This window comes from Lycium barbarum, chromosome 12 (genome assembly GCF_019175385.1).
Source record: "Lycium barbarum isolate Lr01 chromosome 12, ASM1917538v2, whole genome shotgun sequence".
Classification (NCBI taxonomy): domain Eukaryota; kingdom Viridiplantae; phylum Streptophyta; class Magnoliopsida; order Solanales; family Solanaceae; genus Lycium; species Lycium barbarum.
The window spans coordinates 90,115,948-90,135,626 of record NC_083348.1 but is presented as its reverse complement, the minus strand read 5'-3'; the positions used below and the strand labels follow the sequence as shown (position 1 = coordinate 90,135,626).

At 36.5% G+C, this 19,679-nt stretch overlaps 4 protein-coding genes across 4 annotated transcripts; 1 reads left to right on the top strand and 3 right to left on the bottom strand.

Annotated features, from left to right (window-relative positions):
• Window positions 1-253: 253 nt before the first annotated feature.
• Window positions 254-3,436, bottom strand: LOC132622906 (F-box protein SKIP23-like). The gene has a single exon (XM_060337587.1). The coding sequence runs from the start codon at window positions 1,771-1,773 to the stop codon at window positions 490-492; it is 1,284 nt and encodes a 427-aa protein (XP_060193570.1). The 5' UTR covers window positions 1,774-3,436; the 3' UTR covers window positions 254-489.
• Window positions 3,437-6,705: 3,269 nt separating this feature from the next.
• Window positions 6,706-8,247, bottom strand: LOC132623773 (F-box protein SKIP23-like). The gene has a single exon (XM_060338580.1). The coding sequence runs from the start codon at window positions 8,040-8,042 to the stop codon at window positions 6,822-6,824; it is 1,221 nt and encodes a 406-aa protein (XP_060194563.1). The 5' UTR covers window positions 8,043-8,247; the 3' UTR covers window positions 6,706-6,821.
• A 6,337-nt stretch (window positions 8,248-14,584) lies between these two features.
• Window positions 14,585-16,332, top strand: LOC132623733 (UPF0548 protein At2g17695). The gene is made up of 5 exons (XM_060338535.1): window positions 14,585-14,742; window positions 14,849-14,929; window positions 15,196-15,372; window positions 15,488-15,686; window positions 16,056-16,332. Exons 2-5 carry the CDS (start codon window positions 14,871-14,873, stop codon window positions 16,233-16,235), a joined length of 615 nt encoding a protein of 204 aa, XP_060194518.1. The 5' UTR covers window positions 14,585-14,742; window positions 14,849-14,870; the 3' UTR covers window positions 16,236-16,332.
• A 786-nt stretch (window positions 16,333-17,118) lies between these two features.
• Window positions 17,119-19,098, bottom strand: LOC132623732 (F-box protein SKIP23-like). The gene has a single exon (XM_060338534.1). The coding sequence runs from the start codon at window positions 19,038-19,040 to the stop codon at window positions 17,994-17,996; it is 1,047 nt and encodes a 348-aa protein (XP_060194517.1). The 5' UTR covers window positions 19,041-19,098; the 3' UTR covers window positions 17,119-17,993.
• Between the last annotated feature and the right edge of the window lie 581 nt (window positions 19,099-19,679).

The window sequence follows — 19,679 nt, the reverse complement described above, 5'->3', positions numbered from 1 at the left end:
ACGACAATTTCTAATGACTGAGCTCCAAATTTAATATATGTACATATTTAATGAACTTATTATCACAAATTTACTGGTTAAATAAGTGTTATTGGGTTCGAACCTGTATTTGGACTTCTACCTAGGGCCCTTCGTAAGGCCGATGGTCAAAATGGCAAACGGGAAGAGGAGACTTGCTGAGAAGATCACACTTCTATAATGTAGCAACTATCAACTAACAACTCAACGCTCCAGACTATAACTTAAATTGGTTCAAAACTAATTACAAATTCAACAGTACATATACTTTGCCACATTAGACCTCAGAGCTAATTATGAAACTAATGAAAATGTAGTGAATGTTCAATTCAACTAGAATAACTTTTGTCTAGAATTTACTGAAGAACCAGTGCTCTGCACATACAAAATATTTCTCACTTTTTAAGATTCAATTAATCACATATAATGGATCAATGAGTAGTATCTAATCATGGCATTGGAGAGAAGATCTCAGCTGAGCCAGCTAGGGGGTGGCCAGAAAAAATCAGTGTAACCTGGGAAACATGCCATTGGCCCAAGAAATGCATTCTCCATGCGAAATCCGCCAAGTGAGTAATCTTTTTCATGTTTTAGCGCATCCCAAAAATCATGAAGATCTCCATCCTCAGCTTTCCTGAATGGATCTGTGAAGAAAATCAAATTTCCTCTACTCCCTGGAAAATCTTTAGCAGAGACACAGTAGGACCAAAAAGATTCCTCGTCTCCTACAAATATGACTTGGTCGTTCAGGCTTGTAACCTCCTTCCAACATTGCTTCTCTTCCTCAAGTTTATACACTCTGAATCTAACTGCCATGTCATAAACTGGTTCCTTTGTATCATCATCAGAGGCTGCAGCATGTTGTTCGTCATAATTTGTTTGCTCCCATGATTTATCCAAGTATCGGTCTACTAGAATTAGATCTGCATTCCGTGATGATTTTACCAAGTATGACTTGTGGTTACAAGAGAAATCATTACTGTTTTGGAGAAACAGAGGATTTGTAACTAGACTCACGTTCAAACAAGAATCCACCATAACCCCTCGCCCGTATTGATCAATAGCGAACCATTTCCCCTTGTAGTTCACCACATCATGATAAACAGGCTTGTTCAGGTTTTGGTCTCTAAGAAGACGATCCGTTAAATCATTTAAGACAACTTCCCTTCCTGTATTACTTGTAAATAAAGACAATGCTCCACTCTTCCTAAGAAAAGCAGTTGGTCTCCTGCTAGAGGATCGCTGGAGAGTATAAAGATAAACAACTTTACAAGTACGATGAGGAGTTGTATCTGCACGCAAAATCAAGGAAGAATTATGCAGTACAGAGACGCGAAGTTTGTTCAAATTAATCTCTCTCGGAAATGAGGATATAGGAATAGGACTTCCAGTGATTGGGTTCAAGAGGCGGAGTTGGCTTTGGCCGTCTCCACAATATTCTTCCGCCACGGCTATCAAATAACTGGTGGGTGATGATGAGGAAGGTGGAAGTTCTTGAAGATCAAGCCGGCAAATGAATCTTCTCATGTATTTACTAGCGAGAATACGAGGCTTCTTACGGTAGTATTTAGGGACAACGAATAGTCTTTTATGAGGCGGACGTGGAACTGCGGATCTCCAAGCGGTACAAACAGCACGAAAATGACCAACTTGAAATGAGTAGTTTAGGCACTCGCAGATCTTAACAAGTAGTTCTTCAGGAAGATCAGCCCATATGGGCCAAGAATACAACTTCTTTGTCTTTTTCTCATTCATCTTCAGGAAAAGTATAGGTGATTGCAAGTTAAATGAGCTTGAAGAGTTGTTTATAATGGAGATGCATATATATATATATCATAAAACTAGGTGATGGCTTATGGTTTTAAACTCGCAGTTCAGTCCATGAATTACTAAAGCACCAAGCTGTAGCCAGCTGTTAATAGAGATTAAAATGGAATAGAGACATCAGACTTTCGGAGCACACAGCTCAACTATACTTCTTCTGTGAAAGTGTTAGAACCCGTATTTTTGTACAGTGGAATAATCCAGATTTATTTATGATAAGCTAAGGACAAAATTTTTTCGGGATACAAAGTCGGGATTCTTAACCTTCGATTTTATTTTGAGATATAAGTTGTGCATGAATTTATTGGTATGGAACAATTAGGAAAATTTGGGACCAAAGGTGATAAAATTTGAAGTGGAAAGTCATCCACAAATTCCATGTGGTGCCCACACAACTTTGTGTCATCTTTTGAGTGGAACAACTCTTTAATGTGGGCCAAGGGACAATTGTGCAATTCATTAAGTGATAAAAAGATGACCACAATTCATTTACTTCATTCTCCACTTGAACAAAAAAAAAAAAAAAAAAAGAGAAAGAAGCTCCCTCCATTGAAGCTCACGGACAAGAAGGCCAAAAATCATCCCCTCTTTTTAGCTCCTCTAAAATTATTCCATTGATGTAAACCCACTATATTGAGGTCTCTAAGTAGCGTGGAAGCATCGTTGGAGCGATCAACCCATTATTTTTCATCCATTGGAAACCCTAGCATTTTGTGGAATTGAAGAGGATAGGTAAGAGTTGATCTTGCTTTTGTGTTATAAAGGTTGTTTGTATCTTGTAGTATGTTATAATGGAGGAAAATCATGAAATATGAAATGTTGGAGGTGAGTTGTGTATGTGGAGCTTGAGCCGTGTAAATGGGTGTTGTTGTGTTGTGATTGAAATTATGAATTAATGCCTAGTTAGTTGATTATGATCATTGTAAGGTGAAGAACAATTGAGAATCATCCATATATGTATATGTGTAGTGTTAGCCGACAATGGGTCACCTTATGTGCCAAGAATTGAATTAGTATCGCTTATTGTTTAGCCGTCGTCGCCATGAATTCTATGTTGGAAATGAAAGTTTATTGACTCAAATTGATGTTGTAAATATTGCGGACTGATTTGGAAGTTGTTGTACATTTAATGTAAATTGTGTATTGATGAAAATAGCATTGTTAGAATGTAAATTGTAGATACGAACCATGATTTGGAAATGAAGAAAAAGTTAGGGGGGCTGTCTCGGTTAGGGGCTGTTTTGGGTAGCTTGGGAAAATTTATGGATTGTTGGAAAAATTGTATAAATTGCTTAGAATGTCTTGAAATGTTTTTGGTATGGGTTCGGGTTAGTATGTGAGCGTATAAGCGTCGATATTGTGGCTTTAAAGTAAGCCATGGAATTGAATAATTGGGAAGTTGTCGAATGGCGTAAAAGAGAGCTACCATTATTATTTTGCTTTTCGGATTGGTTGTCAATGTTACTAGGTTGGTTATTGTGGTTGTTGTTGTTGATTTTGAGCGAGTTAAATTCTCGGGGTAGCCTATTTACAGGGGAAATGCTGCCCGAATTTCTGTAGAATTAAGGGCGAAATTGGAATTTAATGCCCAAAAAGTCTTTAGCTAATGTTTGGCATTTTATGGCTTGTTTATAGGTCGTGGGCAGCCCGAATCATAGATTGGATTTAGCTTGAGTTTGGATCGTATTGGAGAGCGTTTGAGGTATGTAAAGTAATCTTCCTTCTTCGGCATGCCTTAGTTTAAATAGGCTATGATATAAGCCTCGAGGAAACTCTATTCTCACAATCCGAGCATGTTTATGAATCGCATTTGTTCTTTGGCATCCTTGCCTTGTCATGGCAAAACATTGATCCTTATGTTCTTGGAATCCATAATTTGTAAAGATTACATGAAAGCTGATTTTTGTTTTAAAGTTCATTCTTTAGCGATTCCAAAACTTCAAACGCCCATAATTTCCTCAGAAAAGCTCGGATTGCATTGAAATTTTCGTAGGAGTTTGTATGATATAAAATGAGTATGTTTTTCATAGGCGGGCTCAGTTCGGGTCTATACTCGTCCGTGGGTCCCGCGACGCCCTTTTTGAAATTCGATAACTTTGACACAAAAAGTGATAATTATTATTCCGATTTCGAATATGACTATTTTACTTATCCTTCAGATTTATAATAATGATTTTATGCATATGATTCCTCACTACTCCGCTCGTGCCTACTGTGATATCGTTCACCGGTTCCCGGGCTGGTTCTGTTGTCGTGCGCTTTGTGATACATTCCGGTGTTATGCTGTGATTATGGTTCACCGTGCTCCTCGCTCGAGGGCCGGGTCCCACTTATGTTTGGCGTTATGCTGTGTTTGGCGTTATGCTGTGTTGTGATGTGTGACGGGGATTCGGAGATTTGAAACTTTCTGGTGTTATGCTGTGTTGTGGCGCCATCGACAGGCGGGCGACCACATTTTCCTGTGCCCTATGCATAATTTATACTTTGGAAATAAACATTTTGATATTTTTTTTATATGTATTATTTTCTATATATCTGATTCGATTATTGTTCAGATTTATTTCTGTACCTTCTGCTTTGCATACTCAGTACATATTTCGTACTGACCCCCTTCTCCGGGGGCTGCGTTTCATGCCCGCAGGTACGGACGCACAGCCTGGTGATCCACCTGTTTAGGACACCCTTTCTGCTATTCGGAGTGCTCGTCTCTTTCCGGAGCTTATACTTTTGGTATATATATTTGTTTTATTAGTGCATTTGTATATATTCGTTCATGGGTACGGCGGGGCCCTGTCCCGTCATATGCTTCTGTCGGTCTGTTTAGAGGTCCATGAACATGTTTGTGGGTTAGGGTCTTTCTGTATGGATGTATGTACATGTCGTTTGGGCGATCCCATACGCCGAGGCGGCCGGTCCGCATATGTTTATATATTGCTTGGTTAGCCCTGTGTGGCTTTTGTTGGTATTTTCTGCGTGCAGGGTATATTGGATAGTCCGTAAAACAAAGGAAACTCTGCCGAAATTTTTCTGGAAATTACCTAAATTTGAAATAAAGCCTTGTCGGCTTCCGCCATATACTAGAATGAGTTGATAGAATTTGAGATAATATTTGATAGATGGGTTCGGGTGCCCAGATCGGACACTAGTCACGACCTACGGGGTTGGGTCGTGACAGAAAGTCCCTTCACACTTCTTAAATGTAAGCTACCTAATTTCCTTATAGAGGGAACCTAATACCAAACACATTATATCTCAAGAACTACAGTATCAAGGAGGAACATTTCTTTTACGCCTATATTTCAGCTTTGGTCCCACATTTGGAAAATGAAGAGGGCTAAAGGGTACTCGGTAAATACTTACTCGCCTAAAATTAATGCAGTATACTAGTGACTTAATTAAGTGAAAAATATATAGTATTAGTTAACCATAATTAAGTGATAGTCATATATATCCAAGAGTGCTGTTATTTGTGAGTTTAACAATCTAGCTTAGTATTTCAGTCTGGGTATTATAATAGTTAGAAATCCTATTCTCTAATTTGTGCTTTGGTTTAATTTGAAAGTATAATTCTCCATTAAAATTGGTTCTTCTTCTTTGGTTTCTCCTTGCTTTATCTTTTATTTCCTGCATCATTGTGCGTTTATCTTTAATTTCCAGCATCGTTGTGCGTTTATCTTTAATTTCCAGCATCATTGTGTATTAAAATAGTATGCTATTGGATCTCTAACGGCATGCCCATCTTCTTTCCTCTGAGGAATACACCTCATTTATTGATTGAAGGCAGAAAAAGGACTCAACTACTTGAGACCGTGATCTTTTTCTTCTTCATAACCAATAATAAAACTATAGGTGATGATCAAGAACAAGAAGACAAGAATCTAGAGGCAGTAAAGAACAATGCTTATGCGTTTTAACCGTACCATTAGATGGTCTCCAAATGTTAAATTTCTGCAGAGAATTTGTTCTGAAATCTTTCACAAGGTAAGAGGGAAACATGTGAATGTGTTAAACTGTAGCATTAGATAGTCTCCAAATGTTAAACATGCATGTAAACACTAGTATTAAGTTTGGTGAGAAGTAAAAGAATTAATGGAGTTGGATTAGGTATACGGCATGCTTTTTTTGATGAACACTTGTTCTGTGGCATTAAAGCACAAACTCTTGTGTAAAAAAGGAATAGAGACATAAAACTTTCAGAGCGTGCAGCTCAACACTAGTGTTTCTGTGAAAGTCCATTCAAACTCTGCATTTTTGTCCCATCCCATCTGATCTTCTTTCTGAGGGAAGGGTATCAATTCAGTTTCAAGAAAACTTAACCAGAAAGTATGTGGTTTCGTTAAACCACAAATGCCTTTGAAATGCAAGTTAATTACATACTTTGCAGTTTGTGCATGCCCCGTTGTGGAATTCACTATTTTCATTTTTGTTTGTGACAGATCTGGTTCCTTTAAATATGAGAGCAGATGCAGAGGAGCTAAAAACATACCTATTTTTATAGGTTAGCTAGGCCCTAAGCTTGTTCTTGTTTAACTTAGTTTTATATTTTATAATGACGACTTCAAGTGCTACTAACTAGGTTATAAATCTAATGTATGTATGTATTTAATGAACTTATTAACACAAATGTACTGGGTTCGACCAAACCAGTATTTAGGCTTTTACCTACGCCCCTTCGGAAGGCCAGTGGTGAAAATGGCAAACGGGAAGAGGAGATATGTTGAGAAAATTACACTTCTATAATGTAGCAACTCGATGCTTCAGGCTAACTTAAACTGGTTCAAAACTAATCACAAACTCAACAGTTCATATACTTTTCCCCATTAGACCTCAGAGTAATTATGAAACTATTGAAAATGTAGTAAGTATTCGGTTCAACTAGAATGACTTTTTCACTCTTCAAGATTCAATCCAACATATACAAAATGGATGAAGGATTAGCATTTAACCATGGCATTGGAGAGAAGAAGATCTTAGCTGAGTCAGCTACGGGGTGGCCAGAAAAAATCAGTCATGTGAAATCCACTAAGTGAGTAATCCTTTTTATGTTTTGGCGCGTCCCAAAAGTAACGACGAACTCCATCCTCCTCTTTCCTGAAGAAAATCAAATTTCCTTTACACCCTGGAAAATCTTTAGCAGACACACAATAGGACCAAAAAGATGCTTTATCTCCCACAAATATGACTTGGTCATTCAAGGTTGTAACCTCCTTCCAACATTTCTCCTCTTCCTCAAGCTTATACACTCTGAATCTGACTGTCGTTGGTTTGTTTGTATCATCATCAGAGGTTGCACCATGTTGTTCGGCGTAATTTGTTTGCTCCGATGATTTATCTAAGTACCTGTCCACTAGAAATAGATCTGCATCCCTTGATGATTTCACCAAGTATGACTTGTGGTTCCTAAAGTAACCATTCCCGTTTGGGAGAAACAGAGGATTTGTAACTAGCCTCACTTTCAAAGAAGAATCCACCATAACCCCTCGCCCGTGTTGATCTATAGCGAAAAATTTATTCTTGTAGTTCACCACATCATGATAAGCAGACTTGTTCAGGTTTTGGTCTCTCAGACGAAGACCCATCAAATCATTTAATATAACTTTCTTTCTTCTATTACCTGCAAGTAAATACAATTTTCGACCCCAAAGAGTGGCAGTTGCTTTCCGTATACGTCCCCCAGAGAATCGGTGGCCAGCGTTAAGATAAACAACTTTAGAAGTACGATGAGGTGTTGTATCTGCACCCAAAATCAAGGATGATTTATGCAGTATAGAGACGCGAAATTTGTTCAAATTAATCTCTCTAGGAAACAAGTTTGAGGATATAGGAATAGGACTTGCAGTGACCGGGTTCAAGAGGCGGAGTTGGCTTTGGCCGTCTCCGCGGAGTTGTTCCCCCACGGCTATCAAATAGCTGGTAGGTGATGAAGATGATGATGAAGGTGGAAATTCTTGAAGATCAAGCCGGAAAACGAATCTTCTCATGTATTTACCAGTCCTATGAGACTTCTTACTGGGATTATATTTAGGGACAATGAAGAGGCTTTTATCAGGAGGACGTGGGGCTGCGGCTCTCCAAGAGGTACAAACAACACGGAAGTGACCAACTTGATATGAGTATTTGAGGTACTTGCTGATCTTAACAAGTAGTTCTTCAGGAAGATCAGCCCAAGAATACAGCTTCTTGGTCCTTTTCTCATTCATCTTCAGGAAAAGTATACCTGATTTGCAAAATTGCAAGTTAAATGAGTGGTTTATTTATGGACTGCAATAACAGAAAACTAGGTCATGGCACAAATGCTTTTAATTACTAAAGTACTATTAGTTGAGACTTGAGATAAAAGTGGAATAGAGACATAAAACCTTTGGAGCACACAGCTCAACTATACTTTTTCTGTGAAAAGTCCCTTCACACGTCAAGCTACCTAATTTCCTTATAGAGGGAACTTAACTACCAACGAAGAACACCTCTTTTAATCCCTTTTTCGAGAATCCGCGACTTAAGTAGCACAAAAAAAGAAAAGTTGAACCAAAGTAGTACAGAAAAAAAAAATACATAAATAGTATTCACACATGAAATTCGTGCGTGAAAGGACTAAACTGCAAAAAATGCACTTTGGGCTTTTCACGCACGAAATTCGTGCGTGAATGTAATGATGCCATTATCCTTTCCTTTTTCTTCTGTGTAGTACACTTCTACATATAATAATAAGTGATCCATAGGTTATGCATACATCCATTCTTCTTCATTATGCATTTTTATTACATCTTTTTTATTTAGACACTTAAGTTTTAATTTAACAAGTATCTTTTTATTTTTTGGGGATTGAATAAGCATCTTAACTATAGTTAAAAGGCTAAATTATTGAGAAGTACTTTTAACTTTTGTTATTAAAAAAGGAAGAAGCTATCTCTCCACAATGTTTGGTATTATATCATTAACTACATAACAAAACACATATATGCAAGGTTGCCACATATCCAACTTATAAGCAACTTATAAGTCAATCCACACGGGCTCTAACTCATTTAATACGTAATGTATGATTTTTAAAGGATTTTGAAAAAAAACATGAGATAAAATATGGTTACTCTAAAATATTTATTGCTATTTAAAATTCCAATCATATAAATCATATATTTTGGGTGGGTGAAAGTAGATTCGAATTTAGAATGTTGAGACCGTACTACAATCATATACAAAATTAAATACAAAAAAAAAAAAATCTTTCAGCCCATCCTAACGCCCGCCCGAGTTTTTTTTTTTTTTAATAATAAAAGTTAAAAGTACTTCTCAATAATCTAGCCAATTAGAAAATGTAATTAATGATATAATACCAAACATTGTGGAGAGATAGCTTCTTCTTTTTTTAATAACAAAAGTTAAAAGTACTTCTCAATAATTTAGCTTTTTAACTATAGTTAAGATGCTTATTCAATCTCCAAAAAATAAAAAAATACTTATTAAATTATACTTAAGTGTCTAAATAAAAAAGGTGTAATAAAAATGCATAATGAAGAAGAATGGATGTATGCATAACCTATGGATCACTTATTATTATATGTAGAAGTGTACTACACAGAAGAAAAAGAAAAGGATAATGACATCATTACATTCACGCACGAATTTCGTGCGTGAATACTATTTATGTGTTTTTTTTTTTTGTAATACTTTGGTTCAATTTTTTTTTTTGTGCTATTTAAGTCGCAGATTTCTTTTTCGAGCAATGGTCCCACATTTGCAAAAGGAAGAGGGCTAACAGGCTAAAGTTCTACGCATATGCGTAATTAGGCTGCATCAGTGCACATGAGGTTTGTCTTGTGAGACACATCATATTCCTTTAGTCCTACATCACCATCAAATGTTGGATTTGATCATTTCTATAGAGAGCATAAACATTATAAAAAGCCAAACATAGCACGATTCTATTTTTTACTTTCAAGATTTATTTTCCCTTTATTTCTTCATCAATTAATTCTCATGTTGTGATTTTGCAACATATAATTTTGTAATAAATTATTTACATGCCATTTTTCCTTATTGCGCTAAAGATATCAGTCATTTCAACTTTCTCAAATTGAACTTAGTGTTTTAAATTAAAGGAAATTGGAGCCTCTCATGTGTGGTCTTGTTTCTACTTTATTGTTTTTCTTGGAAAGGTATGTGATGCTTGTTTTTATCTTAGCACAAAAAAAGGATGCATTTATTCAGATTAAATCGAAATATTTAACTGAACTGAAATTTTTATTTGATTTGATATTTTAGTTTCTTTTTTGGCTTTGGTTTGATTTGGATTAAGTTTTTGATTTTTGGTTTTAGTTTTTTTTTTAAAACACAATAAAAAAATCAACTTATTTAATAATTAATCTTGGTGTATAGAATTGATATTATTTTTGTCGTATTATGCGTGCAACTTTATTCTTGTCAGCATGTTGCTTTATGCTTTTTAGGAGACTAGGGCCTAGAAGGGGTATCAACTATCTCATCAAGTATGTATTAACTAGCAAGAGGTTATAGAAAATTCAAATGGAATGTTAAAATGAACTTTTTATATGATTTAGCGAATAGAGAAAGCATAATTGCATTTATATAAATTTAAAAAATCAATTATATATATAGATATCTTAGTAAAATTAGAGCTTAGATGGATGATATTTCGCTATTAGATTATATTTAAAGAAGAAAAAAATTTCTCAAGAACCTTTTCAGTATTTGCATTAGGGTTCAACTAAATTAGATTCGCGCAGCATAACGTCCATTAAATAATTATTTAAATACCCAAAGCTCGAACTCGAAATATCTAGTTAATTAAGGAATCCTCCTTTTTCAGTTTGAGCACCTATAATAAAAAAAAATCAACTAAAACTACATGGATAAAAATTGTTGAAATAACAATCAAATGTTAAAGACATACTCAATTGTTTAGTATACTCTGATGCACCATAAAGTCTTATTCCCCTTTTTTTCTGATATTGCTAGTGCAAATTGGAGCTATTATTTTTTTTATTTTTTTTGGTAATTAACTTGTTTTTATTAATCACCAGTAAGCTTTACAAAACTATAGCAAGTTTATACTCACTTGCTATTTCTGTAGAAGAAAACTACAAGGACTTATGCTAGGATATACCTTCTAGACTTAAAATATAAATTGATGAATAGCAACTGCAGTCCCAGGTCCAGCGCGTCCACTGCATATGTACGCTACTTCCCTTGCAACCAGCTCCCAATCTCGTCGTCTTTGTTCAAAAACTCGTTGGTTCCTTTCTAGCCAAACAGCGTATACAAACTCAGCATAAATCATTCTGAAAATGCATGCATTTGTTGACTTTCCCTTCCCCTTCTGTATGACTTGGTCTATGTACTGTCCCCAATTGTTAGTAGGACCAAACTGATTTTGTGACCAGTGTAGTAGTTTGTCCCAAATAGCTAGTACATAGTCACATTTTGTGTATAAGTGGTCCCTAGATTCTATATGTTGCTCGCACATGACACATTCCTCCTTCACTTGCATTCCCCATCTACGGAGTCGATCAGAAGTCAATAGTTTGTTTTGCAATTGCAACCACATAGTAAAGATAGCTTTCGGTCTAGCAGGATTGTTGAACATTAAGCATTTCCAAGATGGCCTTTGTTGTGACCCAATCAGCTGCAAATAGATGGTTCGGATAAGGGATTTCCCAGCAGTGGCATTACGTTGGATCTGGGCAGTTAATGCTCGAGCCTCCAATATTTTCCTCACCATCCAGCACGCCTGCTGTGGTATGTTTACCTCATGAAATTGCTTTCCTTTGATGTAGAAAGCATGGATCCATCTTATCCATAGCTTATCTGCCTTGTGTTCCAAATCCCAGCAGGTCTTGGCTATGGCAGCCTTGTTCCATAGCTGAAGGTTAATCAAATTCAATCCCCCTGCCGACTTTGGAGTACACACCCTTTCCCATGCCACAATGGCTCTTTTTGTGATGACATTTGTTCCCGACCAAACATAGCTTCGGCAGTATGATTCAATAAGTTTTAAGACCTTGTTAGGGATGATAAAGAGTTGGGCCCAATAGGCCTGAATTCCAAAGATTACAGCTTGCACCAATTGGACTCTACCAGCATAAGATAATTTTTTTGCTGTCCAGGTAGAGATCCTGGCTGTTATCTTTTCAATCAGTGGCAGCCACTGCACTATAGTTAACTTCTTGGTGGATAAAGGAACCCCGAGGTATTTAAATGGAAGTTCCCCACATGAATAGCCAAGCATAGCTAGTATCTCATCTTGCACAGTCTGATTAGTACCCCCAAAGTACACAGAGCTCTTTCCTAGGTTAGCTTGGAGTCCTGACGCCTGAGAAAAGGTGTTGAAACAGTGCTGAAGTGCAGTAACTGAGGCCATATCAGCCTTAGAAAATAGCAAGAGATCGTCAGCAAAGCTTAGGTGGGTGATTCCAAGCTTAGAGCACCGGGGGTGGTATTTGAAAGTTTTACAGTACTTGAGTGCATTCAGAAGTCTGCTTAAATACTCCATCGCTATGGAAAATAGATAAGGGGACAGTGGGTCCCCTTGTCGAAGTCCTCTAGCAGCATCGAACGGTTCAGTAGGTTCCCCATTGACCATGATCGTATAATTGACTGTCCTCACACACTCCATCACCCAACCCAGGAACTTGGTAGGAAATTTCAGCTCCTTAAGAACTTGTTCTAAGTATATCCATTCGATAGAATCGTGTGCTTTCTGTAGATCAATCTTAATGACACATCTAGAGGAAGTATGTTTTCTAGTGTAGGCTCGCACAAGTTCATGGGATAGGATGATGTTATCAGATATTTTCCTTCCGGGGATAAATCCAGCCTGGGCTTCACAAATAATCCCTGCCATAAGCGGTTGTAGTCTAGTAGCAAGAATTTTCCCAATAATCTTATAAAGAATGGTGCAGCAAGCAATGGGTCTAAATTCCTTAACTGTAGCAGGCTTTGGTGTTTTGGGGACCAACGTGATAGATGTGCAATTAATCGCTCGATAGAGTTTCCCAGTGGAGAAGAAATTTCTGGTGGCAGTAATAATGTCATTCTTAACTACAGGCCATGCTTTTTTAAAGAACAGCGAGTTATACCCATCAATACCAGGTGATTTATCATCACCAATAGACCACAATCCCGCAATAATTTCAGCTTCCGTAATCTCTCTACATAGTTGCTTTTGTTGGGCATGGTTGAGTACAAGCCCTTTTCTCATGATCTCTTTGTCAACAGCAGGTAGTGTATGAGAGGATGCACCCATTAATGATTTATAGAAGTTGAGGATTTCAGATTTGATTGCTTCAGGTTCAGTAATTTTTATACCTGTAAGGGAAGTAAGTTCACAAATCTGCTTTCGCTGTGTTCTCTCTTTGATGACCGCATGAAAATACTTGTTATTCCCATCACCAAGTTGTACCCATTTGGCTCTTGATTTTTGTTTGAGTGCACTTTCTTCAAGTAGCGACCATTTTTCCAAATTCAGCATAACTTGTTTCTCTTTATGTAGCAGCATATCACTTGCATGAGTATCAATTTGAGCCTGCACCTCAGCCAATTCCTGTCTAGCTTTAACAATTTTCACTTGTATACCTCGAAATTCTTCGACATTAAGACGCTTTAGGGCTGGCTTGAGTGCCTTGAGTTTCAGCCAGATGTTCCTAATAGTAATAGGATCCAAAGAACGTTTTCCATGTTTAACCAAACAGGAAACCTCTTGGATCCAAATTACCAACAAAAATTACTGATAATATATCAAAGAAGAAAAAGGTTTAAATACCAAATAGGATGACAACTTCCTACCTTTCTTAATTAAATATGGTGACATCTACAAAACAAAATTTAAAGCAACAAAATATTGATAAGGTTTTAAGCTCCAAGTTAAAAAATATTCAAAAATACTTTTTTTTTTGAAAGTTTTGACAAAGAAAAGAAAATCTACTTCAGTAGTATTTCGGATAATGAACAGAGAGACCCAAAGGAATTTTTTTGTCAAAGCATGAACTAATACCTGCATAGCAGATAAGAGCATTTACCTGATTAGAAGAAGCTCAAAAGATCAAATTTATCACAATGATTTCTTTTGTGGTGTGGGTTATAACTATTCACGTCAATTATTTCATATTATTAGAATACAAATTCATCTTGTAACCGAAACTTCAAGTGAGAATATATATTAAATAGGGGAGGGCTAAATATGAGAGCTGTAACCGAAAGCTCAAGCAAAACTGAAAGAGAAATCAATAATAGTAACTTTTCTAATTTTTGCATATTTAGAGAATTAAGATAAGAGGATAAAATGCAAAATATTAAGAAAAAAAGTAAATACCAATGCTGGTCATAAAAATGTGTCTCATCACTTTGTATATGCCTATCTTTATATTATATATAGATATCATCTTATCAATAGTGTGCATTATTCCAATCATGTTAATTAAATTTAGGAAAAATATTTAAGAGATCTGACATTACTATTTTTTTCTATAAGAAATATTCTTTTTCGTCATTTAAATATAACTATTTAATTATATCAAATATATATTATCTTACGTGATACAACCGAATATCAAAAAATATGAACCAAAAAAAAAATCAAACAAAATAAATTAATTTCGGCTCGAATTAAATAACATTTTTTAAACATTGAAAACTGAAGCTAAATCACGCAAGATCAAACTGAAAAAAAACCGAATACACACCCAAATAAATTTCCAATGCTATTTAGCTAATTTTGCTCGCACAGACGCAGTCCCACCCAAATCTGATTTTTACTATTTTCGTTTCTTTTAAAATTTAAAATGGCAAAAATCAGAAAAGAAAAGTGTCCCTAATTAGAATACAAACCCAATTCCAAATCTCTCATCTTCATCAGCTCACTGTGGTGGAGTCTCAACTTATCCGGTAATTTTTTCGCCAATCATACTCTTATCCTATTTATTTCATTGATAAATAATTTCTATATTCCTATTTCAATGTTTTTGATGCTCGTATGTTTTTTCTTTAGCAGAAAATTTACACATTAAGTAGTGATGGTATTTCTTAGCTGGACGCGTCCATCTCCCGAAGAGCAGAAAGCATGTATTAACAAGTAAAGGATATTCCATTATTTGTTATCGACTACTCCCTCTATATCAATTCATGTGACATGGTTCGAATTTGGAGAGTGAATTTTCAATTTTGACAATAAATTCGGACATGAATCTTTAATTTGTTTTGAAATAAAATCTACATATTTAGAAAACACTGCGGTCAAAGAAAAATTTGTTTGAGTCTCAAAATCTACCTCATAAATTGCATTTCCCTTTTAATTGGTTTAATTGTGGGAATCATTGTTGAACATTTCCTGTGTAACAGGTCTGGTTCCTTTAACTATGATAATAAATTCAGAGGAGCTACTGAAAAACCTGCTTCTCTAGTTAAGCAAGACAAGGAGCTTGGAAAGGATGGGTTCTATGTTAATTATGCTCGTGTTTTAGTTGGTTCAGGCCTCGAGACTTTTGAGAAGGGAAAGGATACTCTTCAAAATTGGAGGTTTAGTTATTCTTGAAGAAATATCATTCGCTTGTCTTTATGTGTATGATCACTAAATGCGATCAGTGGTCCTCAAAAGTTAAAATTTTGATTATGCACCGAACCAACTTTGCAGGCATTTTGGATTGAATTGGTCGTTTGTTGATCCGAAAACTCCAATTCAAAGTGGGAGTAAATTCTGTGTTTGTGTGAAGGAGGTCTTCCCGTGGCTAATGATGCCTCTACAAGTGGTTTATGTCAGTGAGAACAAGAACTTGAAAAAAGGGGTGGCTTCATTTAGTTTTGGCAGCGGAACTCTGCAAGGACATTTGCTGGTCAGTTTACTCTCCTTGTTGCAATTGTTTGCTGTTGCGATATTCCTTTCAACTGTTTTGGTTTTCTGGTTATGATATCACTAGCTTCATGTCACTCTAGATATAGTTGCAAAATAAACATTAAGGATTTAAGTTTCTGTTTCAATTACATTCTGCTAAGCCAGCCATTGCAAAATTTTAACATTGAGGAGGGTGGATGGGTTGCGTCTAACGTACTGCAATGTTTATTAGAAATGATAATTTTGTATCCTATTTTCCTTGTTTGATGTTTTAAGTTTGTCTTCACATCTGAGACCTATCACTCTCCTTTATATTGCGGCATGTATAACTTTTTAATATACCAGTTAGTGATACCTATTGTTTGAGCAGGCTGGTGAAGAACGTTTTTCAATAGCATTGGACGAGAACAATCAAGTTTGGTATGAGATACTTTCCTTCTCGAAGCCTGCACATTTGCTATCATATTTTGGATACCCTTATGTACTTCTCAGGCAAAAATACTTTGCTCATCACTCAGGTAGTGCAGTGAGGAAACATCTATCAGCTTAAAATATGTGGGACTGTAGCTGCCAGTTTCCCATTGTAGAAAAGAAACCTTTTAGTTGTAAAAGATCCCCTTCTATAATTATATTGGGTCTTGATTTCATGTTTTTTTGCATGACATGCATGACCTAGTTGCCTATAATGCAATTCTAGTCTATTAGCTCAATAATCAGTTTCACCAATTTAAGTGAATGCATAGAAGAAAATCCGTGCGACCCTTTAGTGAGTACCATTTCAGGAAAATCTCATCCCATAGCATGTGTATTTATCTACTGTTTTTGTCTTCCTTGAATAGCTGTTAGTTATTGTTGTTTTGGCGGATCCACAGAAAATGTTAAATTCAGTTTCATCAATCATTGGACAGTTAATGGCAATTGATCCCATTTTCCGTAGGGTGACCCCCACCCCCACAAACAACCAAAAGAAAAAGAACAAAATGGTCATATACATGCTGAGCTTTTTTTTCTTTTTGACTCTAAGGAGAATTACATTTCACATATTCTCATTTTGCTTTCTCCATTATCTCACAATCCGGATTCTACTGGCAGAAGCATGATCTTGCTGCTACCATGTTAAAATGTTTATCTAAGTTTCTAGGATAGTGCCCATCATGCACCTTATTTGAGCTTTTCTTCAGCTAGCTTAGGTTTTATACTTCGAAGATCCCATGGAGCTTTTAGGAAGAAGAGCATATTACTACAGTGGTCGAGTATGTTTTCTTCTGGGGGGTGAGTGGGTGTCACATGGAAAATAGTATAGGAAATCTTTACAATAAATTTTAGGGGGCACTTGTATATTTTTGAAAGTTAAGCTCAAGAAATGCCGCTGTTTGCTCCATCGTTGATATGCCATACAATTGGACGGTGATCTTTTGAGACAAATTCAGAGAAGTCATTGTAGCTAATTTATGTTAAGAAATCTTACTTTCACGAACTGTTTAGGTGTAATAATTCTAGATAAAAGTGGGGTTGGATAAATGTAAATATGGTGATTGATAGCTGAGCCTAGAGGGAGAGACCAGGGCAGGACTGAGAGTAGAGAGCGCTGCGCCAAAACTGATTCAAATATTCAACGGGGGCTCGCACTTGTGTGTCTGAGCTATGGAGGAACAAGCAGTATGATGTGATTAAGTTCTTGCTTAGTGTAAAGTGCTGAATATTGCAGCTCCCACCCATTATATATGTTACTAGACCTACAAAGCCAAGCAGAGCTTTGTGATTTACCATGTTCCTTTTAGACGTTGTGTAAGTAATAGGCTTGTTCCCAAGGGTCCTTTAGTGAGTTCTTGTAACCTCAAGTTTGGTTCTTAACGTTTTTTTTTATTTTTTTTTTTAACTTCTCTTTTGAGTTAACATGTTTGCTCTTTTGTGCATCTCATCTATGACAAAGCAACATAAAGTGAATAGCAATACCATAGTTGTTGCCAGTGAAAGGCAAAATCCAGGAATTTAAGGCAATATATGTGGAGTCTCATAATTTACTTAAATTTAATAATGGGTTTAGACATAATCAATGAAAAGGTACAAACAAATTAGTTTAAATTCTGAGAGAATATTAACTTTCAGGAAAATATCAAGGCATTGAACATATAGAGGCATAGATCTAACTGAAAAACACTAATATAGCTAGGAAGACAGAGGGTATGCCCTTCTGTCCTCTACTTAAATACCAGGCTTTGTGTAGAGCACTGAACATGTGACATGCGTTTGATCCACCCATCACATGTTGAACTCTTACCAATAGACCAAGGCTTGTGGCTTCAAATTATTGTCCTAAACTGAGGAGACTAGGGTGCTCAAGCCATTTAGGTGGAGGCCAGAATATCTCAAGATGCTCGGGAAAGGACGTTATTCCCCCAAATCTTCTGGTCTCGAGGTCATAAACTTCAGTCTTGGGTCCCCAAAATCTCAAGCGCTCATCATATTCTTTTCCTTCACCTCTATTGAAGTAAACACAATTACCTTTACATCCTGGAAATTCTTGAGCAGAAAGAGAGAAGGAGCAATTTTTACCAATGAAAAATATCCGATCGCCCAAATTTTCCACTTGAATCCAAGCATTTTCTTCCATGTTTAACCTGTAAACTTTAGTCTTCTCCTCGTAGAGCTCAACCAGAAACAGCTCCCCACATGATTCTACTAGCACTTTCCAGCTAACGAACTTGCTCAGATTATCAACCATCGGAGGTGAAATTTCTGTCTCTGCAAACGATGATGAGTCAAAAAGTAGTGTCCTTCCTTCAATGTCAACGGCACAAAACTGTCCCTGGTAGTTGATAATATCATGCCAATCACAGCATATGTCGTTTTTGGTCCACTTTTTTTCTCCTGATTTATAATGATAGAGTTGCATATCATCATCAATAGCCATTGCCGCCAATTCTCTGCCAGCCCTACTGATCTGCAACGCAGATATCCCGCTCTCTCTTTTAGGCGTATAAAACACCTTACACAATTCAGTAACTCGAAGATTCCACAAATTCAGTACACTGCCTCTGGACTCAGATGATTTTGCTCTGTTTTCCAATGGAGCATGGGAAAGAAGACTCTCAAGGCGAAGTTTGTCCCCGGATAATGGTTTACTAACCTCGATGAGGAAGCTTCGTTTAAATCCCTTCATTAGCGGCGAGTTCCATAAATCCTCCTGAATCTGGAGAAGGTAGACGGTTTTTTCGACGAAGTAAGGCTTCTTTCTTGTTTTCGGGCAAAAAGGATCAGGAAGAGTAGGCAAAGAAGGAAGTGGAGGTTTGCGGAGAGGAAGACTAGAGGATCGCCACAAAGAGCAAATTGAGCGAAAACGGAGATGATCCATCTTTCCCGGTACTAGCCTATTGCATATTGCATGTTTTCCAGTTTTTCTACTTTATAAAAGACTCTAGTGCAGCCATATAATCCTAATCTTTGGGGGATGGGTGGCGAGATTAGCCCATGAAAACATGACCCCACTCAAACTTTGGGCTAGTCGCATTTATTAGCTCAACCCATCCAATATTGACCTTGTGAAAGTATTTTTAAAAAGATATTTTTATTTTATATGTTATATATAGCCCTAGGGATTCCACCAGTCGTATCTTCGGGCTACTCCGTATTCAAAATTATAATATTATGATACAATACAATAGGTAACGACCATACGCACAAGTTGTTAGCAATAGTACTACGTCATACATGGAAGATCCGTAGGATTCTTCTTTTGATTCTTTCCTTATACTCAATGTACATACATCTTGTACTTCTAGCAACAATACACGAGAAATTTCTCCATTTCTTTGTCAGATTACACTAATAAATATTTTTGAGTTTACACTGGCAAATAAAAGAATTAATGAAATACATTCTCATTCCTTCCTTTTTCTTATTGAGAAGTGGTCACTAATATACATTCTACCAGTTAATGGGTACTTGGCGGATCTGCAAATATTTCAATTTTAGTTTAATAACTCTGAGGGAC